The following is a 14,121-nucleotide window of genomic DNA, read 5'->3' as shown; positions in this document are numbered from 1 at the left end:
TGCATTTTGATTTGATTGGGTATATGCTTACTGAGCCTCTGCACTGTGCACCTTCAGCCCTTCAAAATTCAATCCAGGTAACACATACTCATTTTGATCACATAAATGAGTGTTATGGGGCAAGCACCAGCTCTGCCCTCTGTTCTTGGCAGGATCCCAGGAATATCATGGTTGAATGCTTTGGAGGCATGGTCAGTCCCTAGGAAATGCTTAGGGAGGGATAAACAAGGGAAAAAGAGACTTTCTCTGGGCTTAGAGTCAGAAAAGTAAGCTTAAACCCCAGTGCCACCACTATATGCTCTGTGACTTAGGGCAAGGCATAGCATTATTTAGTAAGTGTGAACAGAAAAAATACTCTAAAGAATATCCAGTCCAGCCCAAACTAGTTTTTTGATCACCTTAAAAATATCATGGAAAAACAGTGGTTAGCCTGATACTTAAACATCCATAGTGAAGAGAATTTTAAACTCAATGTGCATTTAGAAACTAAAGTTTCTATAATATCTATAAAGTACCTCGCAGAGCAATTATGTTGAGGGACAAAAGATAACTAATTTCAGAATGCTGTCCACAAATCATGATCATCACTTTAAAATATAAATAAGATGAAGAATAAAGGTTCTTTCTGAATAGTCAGATAAATTCATTACAAAGAGGTAAGCCTTACATGCAGCAAGCAAATACACAATCCTCATTTCCAGCCTCTTAAACCTTCTGACCACCTTCATCCGAGAACCTTATTGAAATTCATTTTACTACTTTACTGGAAGAATAAAGGTGCAGTTTGCATGGCCCTGGTGTTCTATTTCCCTACAGTTATTTTTTTTTTTCCTTGCAAACTTTTCAAGATAAAAATTCAAAACCCCAGGGCTCTGGAGGATGCCTGATCTCCCTTCAGCCAAAACAGGCATCTGGTTTCTACAATAAATGAGATCATAGCATCCTTACTCATACTGCTGTAGATAAGAACCTGTCAGCATTTTCATTATAAAACCTTTTTCTTCCCTCTGGCTTGAGAGACGAACCATAGCAATTTGCTGGGGAAATAGCTCCAGCAAAGGGCAATACACAAGGCTCAAGCACAGAGAGAAAATGTTTTCATTTTACAAACTCAAGAAAGGTTTATTTGGGAATTAGATGGGCTACAGAATCTCAAGATGGGAATTAGATGGGCTACAAAATCTCAAGCATTTCTTTTTGAGGGTCATTTGGCATTTGAAATAAAAGAAATAAGGTTTGCTGATATGTAAAACAAAATTTTCTCAGGCAACAGATGTTAGGAAAAAGGTTATCTGCTTAATACCTTTAGGCATCAATACCTAGGGTGACAACAGCTATAATAACAGACCCATTGCTGAATCTGTGATCACATGTAAGGAGTTTTAGGAGTTGGGAGCATTCTCTCACAGACTCTGCGGTAAAATCATGGGTTATGCCAGTATTACTTCAAATAAGACAAAATGGGATATATTAACAAAATACTATTAACAAGAGATGATCAATAAAACCTTTCTAACAAAATGATGGCACACTGAATATGTGGTAAGGGTGGCAAAACATAGTTAATATCTGATCTCACACAGTAACCTTTTTCTTCCTAACTCCTGAATCTTACATATGAAAATGAAAAGGTCTCTTTCTAGGCAATCACATTCTATTCTAACATAAACAAAAGTGAAATGGGAAGGGACTGCATCTGAGAGAGTGAGAGGAAGAAGACTAAAATCTATTTACTGGCTACTACCTGCCAGGTATATAGTATTAATTGCTGTCTTATTTCTATGGCATAACAAGCCTATTAAATGTATCTTATCTCCATTGTATAGATGAGAAAATTGAAGCTCAGAGAGGTGAAAGAGCTTCCCCAACATCACAGAGCTAATGGTCTAGTCACACAGAACCTTTAACATCAAACCTTACCCTCAGAATTTGCTTCTTCCTTCTATGTTTGCCTAACCAAGAACACACAAGCTGGAGACTCACCCAAGGTATCCATCTGCTTCATTCAGATAGCAGGTTGGGTATAATCTAACACTCTCTCTGCCTTTTCTTCATCCTTTCTCTCTTCCCTTCTTTCAACCAAAGAGAAGATAAACCTTCAACATCATGCCACTAGTTTCTGTTATCATGTTCTTTCAACACTAGCAAAGAAATATTGGATCATAGATAATGGTAGTAGACTTGAGTCCAAAGTCAAACTCTTTTTTTTTCTTTCTGACCTAGTCCAAGGTCTTGAAAAACCCCGATTAATTTCAGTTACCTCCAAAAGGCCTTCTCTGAATATATTTAAAGAAATCATTGATTCTTTTGTCCTCTTGTTATCTGTAGCTGGGCTTTCCAACCTATTAAAGCATGAGACACTTTTAAAATGTGAACTATTTTGCATTATATGTTAACTATACTATGAAGGAAGGAAGGAAGGAAAAATGGTCAACTATTTTGTAGATCCCTCTTGATATTAGTTGTACATATGAAGAGATGGTATCACATAGGGATTAATGGCTCCCTTCACTGAGCTATGTTGCATATTATGTAAGTTAATTCATGTAAAGTTCTTAGAACAGGACCTTGGTGCATGGTGAGCACTCAGTAAGAGTTAGCCCAATCTGCCCTGTCGGATGTTTTTTCCTCTCCACGTGTTTCTGTTAGTGTTCATGCACTAGCCAAACTGACAGATCCTAAGAAGGACAGTATCTTATTGTGTTTGAGTAACCAAGAGTTGCCAACTATAATGCTAAATATAATAGCAAGAGAAAGCTAGAAATTGATTAATGGACAAGTGTATCTACCTTTCCCCAAATGAAGATTTTTGTCAAATATAGTGAGAACATGAGACATGGTTCCAAGGGAAAAATTGGTTTCCTAATCTTAGATAACAAGCCAAATGATAAGCTACCATATTATTTGAGAGTTTATGAAAGTGATACCACTAATCATAATTTGATACAACCATTATTTGCAATATAATGCAATGATTTTAATTCCTGGTTGCTTAATGCATAGTGTGGATATTAAGGTGGTTATAATGTATTGGACCAACATTTTAGAGATTATAACTGCTTTCATTGTGCTCTCTCAGCAAATAAAATGCTTTAACCATCTCAGAAACTTGGGCAAAAGTTTAATGAAGATAATCCAATGGAACACTATCAAAATAATGTTTTAGATTAAGAATTACATACACACACACACACACGCACACACACAAATGATGCTTTTTAAAAAATACTATTATTTATGAGGTTTCCAGAAGCCATAATTTAGGACAGTGTTCTTATTCCCTTTGATCTGATCATCTAAATTTTCATATTAAAATTATTATTGAATATTTAATAATCACTGCAATGTACAATGTGTTCATAGGCTGATAAACATTCATATAGGTAAATATAGATGCAAAATTCATTAAAGTAGTATTGAATTATTCCTATTGTATTATATCTGGAGGTATAATCTGTGATTTATAATGAAATAAATCCAGGACCTTCTGAGAAAATAAGCTTAACTGCAATAAGATCCCCATGGCACAGAGATTCAAGTGAATTATAATCTATTAGCTCATCTGTAACTTACTAGACAAGAATGACTTACTAGTGATGACATGTCCAGGGATCTGACCCTAGATACCAGTTATATTAGAATTTTACAGAGTGAGAAAGAGATTTATTATATGGAACTGGCTTATACAGTTATTGAGGCTGGGAAGTCCCCAGATCAGCAGTCAGCAAGCTGGAGACTCAGGAGAACTGACATGCAGTTTTAGTCCAAATCTGAAGGCCTGAGAATAAGGATAGCTGGTGGTGTAAGTTCCAATCTGAAGGCCAACCAGGCCTGAGATCCAAGCAGAATTCACATTTCAGTTTGAGACCAAAGGCAAGAAAAGACTGATATCTCAGGTCAAAGCAGTGAGACAGGAGTTCCTATTCAGGTCTTCAACTGATTGGATGAGGCCCACCCACTTTAAGGAGAGCAATCTGCTTTACTCAATCTAAAGATTCAAATGTTAATTTCATCTAGCAAAACCCTCACAAACACACCCAGAATAATGTTTGGCCGAATGCCTGGGTACCCGATGGCATAATCAAGTTCATACACAAAATTAACCATGACACAAAGGTAACATATTGAGTAATGCCTAGTCTATGCTTCAGGGAAACATAAACTCTAGGAAGTTTGATACACAAGAGGTTCCCAGAGGCAAACTGCCAAAGGAAAATAACAAATGAACTATAACAAAATGCACACTTTTTTTCACTCATTCATTCAGTAAACATTTACAAGCATCTATAGAATTCACTCACTCATTCAACAAATATTTATTGACTGTCTTTTATGGAACATTCACTAGATCTCTTAGGTACTATACTAAATGAATGTGATACGGACCCTGTCCCTAAGGAAGTCACAGTTTAGATGGACAATAGAATGAGGAAAGAGAATTTACAACTGAATATCATAAAGATATTAAGAATTGGGTACCAGAAAAATCCTGAAGTAATTCAGTTCAGAAGGGATTGGACATGATTTTACCATAGGGACTTTGAAACTTCACCGGGAAATCCAGAGGTGATTACAAAGCAAAAGTCTTCATAACAAATAACAAAGTCTCAGGTTTTTCAAGATCCTAAATTCTATGATTTAACGTTCCTTACCGTGAACATATTTAGAGACTGCATAACATTTAACCTTCCTTATCTTTAATATGTATGCCCGCCCTCAATTTCCACTATTACAAGTAAAAAATTTGAAAAGGACCTTGAACTGGCAAGTATCCTTTGTCAAATGGGGAACAAGGTCTATGCAACCTGCTTCTTGGCATATTCAGCACCTGCTTCACTCATTAGCTCATTTTTCATTTTCTTTTTCTGGGTCAGATTTGATCTAGGATATTTTTTTGGGTGTGAATTATGTAAACTTCTAGATTCTGCCTTTTGTGGCATTAAAACACTTTAGCGATGTGTTAGGTTAAAGTACACCTCATTTACTAACAGATGAATTTCAATGTATTTGACTGAAGAACATTTTTTAGTTGGCTACCAATAACCTCCATTTTTTTCCCCCACCAGTTTGCAGAGTGGCCTTAACAAAATGGAAAAAAAAATATGTATTGAATATTTACCACATTCGAGGCATTGTGTTAAAAGTCTTCTTATGTAACATATCACTTAATTCTTACAATAGTCCTGTAAGCAAGGTGTTATTTTTCCTGCTTTTTACAGATAAAAACTTGTCAGTTTCTCTTCATTCACTTTGATTCTCAGAACTTCTAGTTCATAGTTAGAGATCATGGCATAGAAATATAACACTGGGCTACAAATTACGAGACCTGGTTCTAACTCCTACTCTGTGACTTGCTGCATGATCTTGAGAAAATCATGTCGTATCTATACAGTTTAGTAACCTTATGTAGGAAATGAGAACATGAATACTATAAGAAATGGTGTATTAGATCAAACTCCTCTCAAATAAATAAATACTTTAAAAGGAGTCTGAGTCTTCTAACAGGTGTGCTTTGCATTCAAATTCAAATTTATTCCAGGAAGTTGCTATTGAAGAGAGCCCTATAGTTAACTGTGGAAATCAGTTGTAGGTTCTAGATGTAAACTGCTTGGGCTCACATTTTGACTCTTCTACTTAAAAAGCTTTGTGACTTTAGGCAGGTTACCTAAAGTCTGTATGCTTCAGTTTCCCCATTTCTAACATGGAGATAAATATTATATTCATCTCTATGGTGAAGATTAAGTGAATTGACATTTATAAAGCATATAGAACAGTATTCGGCACATGGTAGCAGGTAAGTATGTGTGTGATGGGACTAATGTCTTGACAGCTATTACCTTGATGTACTCACTTTGAACACTTGGATTTTTTTGCATATTAGATTTTTTTTTTAGATTATTTATTTATTTATTTGACAGAGACAGCCAGTGAGAGAGGGAACACAAGCAGGGGTAGTGGGAGAGAAGAAGCAGGCTCCTAGCGGAGGAGCCTGATGTGGGGCTCGATCCCATAACGTCGGGATCACGCCCTGAGCCGAAGGCAGACGCTTAACAACTGCGCCACCCAGGCACCCCTGCATATTAGGTATTTTTAAACAAGGACACACCAATATAGTTATTGACTCCTATAAACTCAAAGTCAAATAGAGTTTTAACCTTATTCACAGAAGAATAAACTACCTCTTATTTATAAATCCATAAAGTAGAGGAAAACTATTGAAAATGGAGAATGGTATAACACATAAAGTAACTTGTGGCAGTGCAAATTCATACAGCCATTTTTAAGATAGATGTAATAACTTATCATCAAGAGTTATATTTAAAATATGTCTTAGTAATTCTCATTCGAGACTAACCAAAGGAAATAATTCTAAGTTCAAAAAAGACTTATTTGTCAAGATATGCATTTTATTTTATTTTTAATGGTAGAAAATATGGGGGAAATCCTAAATATCCAAAGATAAAATACAGCTATTAAAATGTAGATACAAATCCTAATATAAATTTAAAACATTCAAAAGTAAACTCACTATGACTCCAATTACATTTTAAAAAATAAGCCATATGTAGACCAAAAAAAAAAAAGTACAAAAAATTAGGAAAATATACACTAAAATATTAACAGTTTCAATCTCCAGTCCTCTGGGACAGTAGCATTTTCTAAAATTTATTTTATTTCTGATTTTATGTTTTTTTAAATTTATTTCAGTGAACATGTATTATTTTAAGATGAAAATAAAGAACATACCAAAATAGCCAGGCACTGGCAATATTCAAAATACATACAGAAAACTATCCTATCGATGACAAAAATATACACAGTGATATATCTATTAATGAATATAATAACAGATATATTCACCACTCTTTTGTAACAAATTTGGCTATGTTTAAATAAACAAATGAGCAAACAAAACCACTTATCCCCAAAAGAGACTTTCCAGGCAGGAAAAGGAAGCTTGCAAGAGGTTGAATGCCAGGGAACTGTCCACCAGAGAGGTGCTGATAGACACTTTGATTTGGGGAGATTGTATAAGCACGCTCTGGAGGATGGAAGCCTGCAACACATTTTCCTTTCCTCTTTATCCTCTTTCTTGAAGTCTCTTTCCCTTCCCATCAACCTGTTCTACTTCCCTTTCTTTCCTTCCATCCCCTGCTTTCTCTGTTTGCCTGATAACTTTGGAGATTGGAAGAAATAATGCTTGTAAAGCACCTAGGATAGTGTCTAGCCTTTGATTTTTTTTTTCTTTCCCTTTATTTCTTTAGTAAGAATCCCTTCCTCCTTTCAATTCCATCCTCTTCTATTTTCTACCATTTTAACCTCTTCCTTATTCTCATTCTTCTTTCTTTGGGGAGAGTACTCATATAGACAAAAGGGAGATTGCTTTCTGCCTATAATTCCTTTCCTTTGAGGGGTGGGACACTTTATGCAATGTCTAAACATTCACAGGGGAAAAAAATAGGTTCCAGGACTTATAACATTTTTTAGAACTTTTCCCTATCCTAATCCATCAGACAAATATTAAAGGCAACTGATGTGGCGTAGGGGCTTGATGGTTTGATTCAGATGAGCTGTTATATTAACAAATGGCTATAGGGGTTAGGGGAGGGAGAGGTTCCCTAAGGCAAAATCCTATTTCAATAACAACTACTTTTGAGGAAAAAAAAAAAAGCAAAGCAATAATTGTAGAGAGCATTGTACTTTACATTAAACTTTTAGAATATTATGGAAACTAACAGATATTCCATTGTGTTTTTGTTTATTTTTGCCTTCTAAACAGTGATTGGAAAGGAGAGAGTGAAGGGAAGGGGACATGCAGGTGCTGCAGACCCTTGCAATGCAGCTATGGGCAAGATAAAGGAAAGAGAAACAATATATAGGCTGGCCATTGAATTACATTTAGAACTTGGATCTTTGCATGGGGAGAAGACAGAGTTAAGTAAAGATAAAGGTGATGCTTATTTTCAGATAAAACACAAAAACTACCATGAGGGGGGAAAGGCTTTCAGAAGGCCTCCTTCTCCATGGAAATTCCATTCCCATAGCAGCATTGTATGATAATGATGAATGGACTGGGGCAAAAAGAGGACTAATAAAATAGGAAAACTCTTTTGAATAACAGAGCTTTGGTTTCTCTTATGAGAAACAGGTGGGACTATGAGTTTTCTAGGGAAGAGAGTAGAATTATCTCCCTCAATAAACTTGCAATTCCTGGAGGAAAGGAATTGTGTCATACTTATGTTTGTATCTTTAATGCCTATCACAGTGCCTGGCATAAAGCCTGGCACAGAAAGACATTTCACATTTACAGTCGTAAGTCATATAGTCAGCTAACTAAACTGAATAACAGCCAGGATGCAGCAAATGGGGTCCCTAGAGATTGCTAAGTGACAGAATAAAATTATTTGGGGCTTCCTCCTTGAAAGCTCAAGTTACTCTCTATTCTTTAAGCCATTACTAGGTTTGGGAGAATGAGAACAAACAGCTTAAGTGTTTTTAAAGTTGTTGAAGTCTGGCCTACATGTAAACATGGTTCTAGACTTTGCCATAATAAATACCTTTGCAGAAAAATACTCATCCTAATAACCTTCTTTCAAACCTAATAGATAATATTGGAATAAATGTATTTTTGGAGGCTCCATATTTACATCTCTATCTCCATGAGGTTTTTTTTTTTCTCCAATAGTTATTTAAATTCCACTTCCATTGCTCAAAGATTCAACTAAATCCTCATTATATATATATATTTTTCATCAATCAGCACTGCAATTAATAGTGTCTCTACCAGATCATTCGACTTTGAGAACATGGGGGACAAGAGCTGTTTATTGCCACATCTCTAGCATCAAGCATTTATTGATTGCTCAATGAATATTTGTTGATTGAGTAAAACAATGGTGTCAATTTTTCATTAGTTTTCATAAATTCACTTTGTTTTATGAATGTTTTATCAATATACAAAGGTTCCTGCATTTTATATAAACACTTCACATAGAGAAAAGTAACTTTAAGAGAAGCAATCATCAAGCTCACAGCAAAAATAATTTATCCAAAGAACTAACAGTGATAGAAGTTTCTTCTAGAAGTGATGACCCCCCCCCCTTAGTAGAGCTGTAAAAATAACCAAGGCCAAATAAAAATATCAATCATTTGATGAATGCAAAAGTACTAACATTGCAGGTATCTCATTCAAACTGTATTTCTCACAGTGACATAGTAGGATGTAAGGCAGTAGTTATTACTGTGGCCATTTTACCCATGAGGAAACTGAGACTTAGAGAAATCGTATATCCAGTAAGTGGTACATCTAGTTTTGAAACCCAGGCCTATATGATATACAAGTTTTCCACATTATGTTCTGTTGTCATCCATCAGATAGCGTTGAAGAATTTCACTAGACAGAGGCTAGAGTAGAGGCTCTATTATTCTTTCAATGTCTAAGATTCTAAGGAGAGAGCCTTACATCAACCAGTCTGTAATTAACCAACTGTTAAGTATGATTACAATATAATTATCAATCCCTTTAGATCGGCTTCAAGAATGATCTTGTTCAAATACTCAACAGAATGGAATGGGAAAGACACTCTAAAAGTATTATTTCTTTTTCATAGAGACTTGATTTCTTTTCCATGGAACAGTGTTTACCAACACACATGATTGAGGTGTTTCAGTCTATTGATATGGTTCTCTCTCACCAACTGAACTTCTCAAACCAGAGCACCAAAAGGAAGAGAACTTAAAGGAAGTTAAACTAATGTAATTCCCAAGACTTAAAAAAAAATGGTCTGCAAATCAGTGGAAAATTTAACAGCATAAAAGAAACTTCTTTGAAAACGAGTTTCAAGGGTTGAACACATATTCAACATTTCCACACCAATAGCTTATCTTGTTTGATTACTAGCTTGTGTTGAATTTCCCTTGACAAATAATTCACCTCTGTTAATAATCATTTAGTGCTGCAAAGCAAGTCTCATAAGTTTATGGGAATGGATTTTACATAGTAGCCATTGCTAAGATGCTGCTGTAAATACAATTCAAAGAGTGAGTAGACAGAAGCACAGGGGAGGGTAGCAGGTCGTATGAGGGAGAGGAGCTAACAGGTTAGCTATTGGTGCTGTGCACTCACATATAGCTTTCTGACAGCAATGAACACACAAACCTTAAAACTCTAAGACCTTTGCAAGGGTTTCCAAAGGAGCATCCAGCTAGTCTTTTTAGTATAATCAATATTTTTTTAACCGACTCTAAGGTGCAGTCTACTATATTGAGTAAAAAAACGTAAATCTCTGGCAGTAACTTTACCATTAAATGATCTTAAAAAAGGATCACTGGAGAATATTAGAGCCAAGGAGGATCACCTCATCTTTGTCTCGCATTTGAGAGAAAACCAGAGGCTCAGAGAAGAGAGATTCTCTAGGCATTGTCAGTATAAAACTCACAATCCTGACTCCTCATTTTTCCATTACATTTACACCTCCTCTGAGCACTATTCATGAAGTTGAATGTGTACGTTTCATTAACTCCTGAGTAAGGTGTTTACCAGTGTCCAACCCAGTCACTAGCGTTATCTTTCAGAATGAAGGGGATCATGTGATTTTATTTACTTAAGAAGGTGAATTTAATGTTTTTAGGTGATGCTCTTTCTGTCCTTAGAGTCACCATAGTGGCCACAAAAGTGTTTCATACAGGCAGACCTGACAAGCCCACCAGCTTGTCACAATGAAAAGAAGTGCAGGCATATACCTAGAAGTAAGGGGACATGCACTCAGACTGTTCGTGGGCTAAGACTGCTCAAATACTGTGTTCTAAGCATCCTTTCTGGGGGGTGCCTCTTTGAGTGCAACAAAAAAGTTAGAGACACGGAGCAATGAATGGTGACCTGCTTCGAAACTCTTCAAATCTCATTTCCTTGTGAACACCAATCACCTTTACAAAAATCTGGGGTGGGACAGTTAGTTATTCGTTAGAAACTTCACTGAGTAATTGCGCCACCTCTTGATAAAATTTCTGAGTGTTGATTTTGAGTGGATTGTATAAGCTCAGAGAAAAATACACAATTAGGGGCAACATGAGCCTATCTCCAGATTTTCTGTCTAGAATAAGAATAAGCTCCTCAGATTTAAAAGTGTCAAATTACAAACTGATATGCTCAATTTCATCTCAAGCACATCCACCATCCCAGATAACTCTGACTGTGGGCCGTTTGGGTCCGGGGCTCCATGCAGCCGTAACCTGTGATGAGTTCAGGAGCTCACAATGAGCAGCCAGAAGCCCAGTCACTAACTAAATGTATAACAAGATCCCAAGCAGAGAGTCACCTAAGGCGCCCCCTTTCCAAGGCTTGATCTGCTCTTGGAACCTCGGTACATTAGAGACCACGGTCCTGCCACAAAGGAGTTATCAACCCAACATCGGACGCCAGAAAAATCAGTGCGCTCTCAAGGCCCCCAAACCCAGCCAGCTCCCAGAAAGGGCAGAGCAAGTCCTAGCTTTTGTCACTCTCCCAACAAGCAGACACAAAAACAAACAATAAAAGGAATTGTTAGCTCCCCCAAGGGAGGCAGCATGCATTAAAAAGACATGAACCTCGTCCTACCTTGCATCCAAACATCAACGACAAAGTGTTGTTGGTGCAAGCAACTTTGCAGTGGCAAATCATTGGGGTAAAACAGTCAGGGTCCTTAACAACAGGGGACATTCCTTTCGGGCTGCGGCAGTGGCAGCTCGCTGGGGGACCCGAACACGGTGCTCGCCGGGCACATGGAGTGACAGCCTAGACAGAGAAGCCGCTCCGATAGCTGCCCCCTGCACCCCGCGCAGCCATCCCAGCGCCCGGGTAGAAACAACGCGGGCAAGTAATAAGCGTCTTGGGGTCTCCCTTCCCTGGGGAATGAGGCGTGGGGGGAGGGACAGAACCAAGAAGGGTTTCCCCCGCTATGGTGAATTTGGAGTAGGTAAAAAAAATTTTAAAAATTTAAAAAATATATAAAATAAAAATAAAAGGGAGCCAGGCGCTTAGAGGAGGGTTCAAAGGAGGTGGGGCAGTATTAGCATGTAAAAGGATGTGCCCGCCTACTCGCCCCAGTCACACAAGATTGTCATGCGAGCTGAAGGGGCTGAAATTATTCTCTCTGAAAGAAAAAAAAATACTGCAGCTCCCGATTTGGTAAAAAGCCAGTGGCTTGCTGCAATCCAGAGTCACCGTGGGGAGCGCTGGCCGGGCAATTGGGGTGGAAGGGAGGGGCCGACAGAGGGAGGGAGCGAGGTGCTTGGCAGCCTAGCTCAGCCTGCTGTTCGCTCTGTGCAACCTAGGAATCTCTGGGGTCGGTGTGAGAGGGCTCTAGTGTTAACAATCGAGACCACACTCGACCCCCAGCCACTGCCCCCATCCTATAGGCGACCTCCAAGGGCGAGCTCTGAAAAAGGGGAGGTCCCCGTGGAACCCGGCTGGGTGTATTGTTCACGCTGGCCCTCTGATATTGGTGTGCCTGAGTTGATGGCCCACAAAGGGACCTCGGATAGAAGTGTACTGGAAATGGTTTCACTGGGGCCCTATGCCCTTGACTTCTGGGTCAGTGAGCTGACTCATTCCCTAGGTGGTAGAATCCACCTCAGAACCTAGGCTTTATCAGATAGAACATTTTTCAAACGCAAAAAGGAAAAGTCAGCTCCTTCCCCACCTTGATATCTTAGAGGCTCCAGAAAGCTCCAGAAGTCTTAATGCTGTTCTGGAAGTATGAATGACAAGACTGGTGGATGCTTTACTGGCTTTTTCTTTCTTTCTTTCTTTCTTTCTTTTCTTTTCCTTTCCTTTTTAAAGTGAGGCTATCAAAATTGCCTAAGACCGAAAAAAAATTCAGCATGTGGCTGGCCCAGCTGCAAAACTGCTTATTGGAGAAAAAAAAAAAAAGTGATAGGAAGGATGCAGATGAGTAGGAAGTGGGTAAAACTAGCACCCTTTTGGTGCCACCTTAGTGCCTGGCACTATGCCTTACAAATGGTTGGTGGAAAAAGAGCAAGACATCTGAATTTGGAATTAGACTCTGGCTCTCGTGCTGAGTGGCTTTGTGTAAGTCACTTACAGTGTTTGAGCCTCTGTTTGCTTATCTGTAAAGTAGGACTATTCGCCACTACCTTGCAGAGCTGTCATGAAAACTAGTTATGGTAAAGAAATTCCTCTGGTAAGCCCTGGTGGTACAGAGCACCTGCTCTTTACTTACATAGCCTGTCTCATGACTTAGCCGGAAAGATAGGTATTATTGGACACATTTTTTAGAGGGAAAAACTGAGGCCCTGAGGTTATATCACTTGCCCAAGTCACACAATCAATAAGCCATGAAGATAATAAGGTTCAAAGACAAGTGACTGAAGATAGTTTAAAAAGCAACATCACACTTCTCCAGAAGCATGCTCTAAAGACTCCAGATTTATCTGACAAGGGTTAGGCCTGTCATATTCACAGGAATATGGTAATTTCAAAAGTCTCTGAGTGGGCATTGACCTCAGATCCCACTTGAAATATAGCAACAAAATAGTCCTAAATATCCATAGCAAACTCAGCCAGAATCACACCTTTCTGATGCAATTCCATGAGAATACCAGATCACTTGTACTCTCAATTAATGAGACCCAATACCACTATATGATTCAGACTTAAAAAGTTTCAGTGAGAACAACAACAACAAAAAACCAAACCAACTTGCAAATTGTCAAGTCAAACACAGTGGCCTAGAAACTTTCTTTCACCCGCCTATATTCAGAATACCCCACCCTCCTGTCTCAAATTAATGGAAATCAAACCTGATTGCATAATTTCCTGGATTCTCAGGTTCAACCCTTACATTATTATTCCATAGGACAGGAGGATATCAAGGATTCTACGTTTTTAATCAGCCTCTGGTGAGAGGAATATGGGTCCTGCCTACAAAACTAAGACCTCCTAAAAGGAAATCAAGATGGACAAAGTATGAGCAAAGATCAGCATAAAAAGGCAGTAAAAGTTGAAGCAAGTCTGGCTCTAACTGAAGAGGGCAGCTATGCCTCAGGCTTTGGGATTCTCACACTAAGTGCAGGAATACTTACCTCGTCAATTCCCCTACTGGCAATAAGGACTGATTCAAT

General features: G+C 38.1%; 1 protein-coding gene across 1 annotated transcript in view; it reads right to left on the bottom strand.

Moving 5' to 3' along the window:
- Positions 1-11,698, bottom strand: part of DLG2 (discs large MAGUK scaffold protein 2) — a 1,159,208-nt gene extending 1,147,510 nt beyond the window's left edge. The window contains exon 1 of the mRNA XM_040630955.1: positions 11,597-11,698. Coding sequence (XP_040486889.1) covers positions 11,597-11,698 — 102 coding nt within the window. The remainder of the gene's footprint in view (positions 1-11,596) is intronic.
- Between the last annotated feature and the right edge of the window lie 2,423 nt (positions 11,699-14,121).

The sequence above is a fragment of the Ursus maritimus genome, unplaced genomic scaffold, assembly GCF_017311325.1.
Source record: "Ursus maritimus isolate PB19 unplaced genomic scaffold, ASM1731132v1 scaffold_16, whole genome shotgun sequence".
Classification (NCBI taxonomy): Eukaryota; Metazoa; Chordata; class Mammalia; order Carnivora; family Ursidae; genus Ursus; species Ursus maritimus.
Note: the sequence above shows the minus strand (reverse complement) of the source record. Positions and strands in the feature narration are given on the sequence as shown.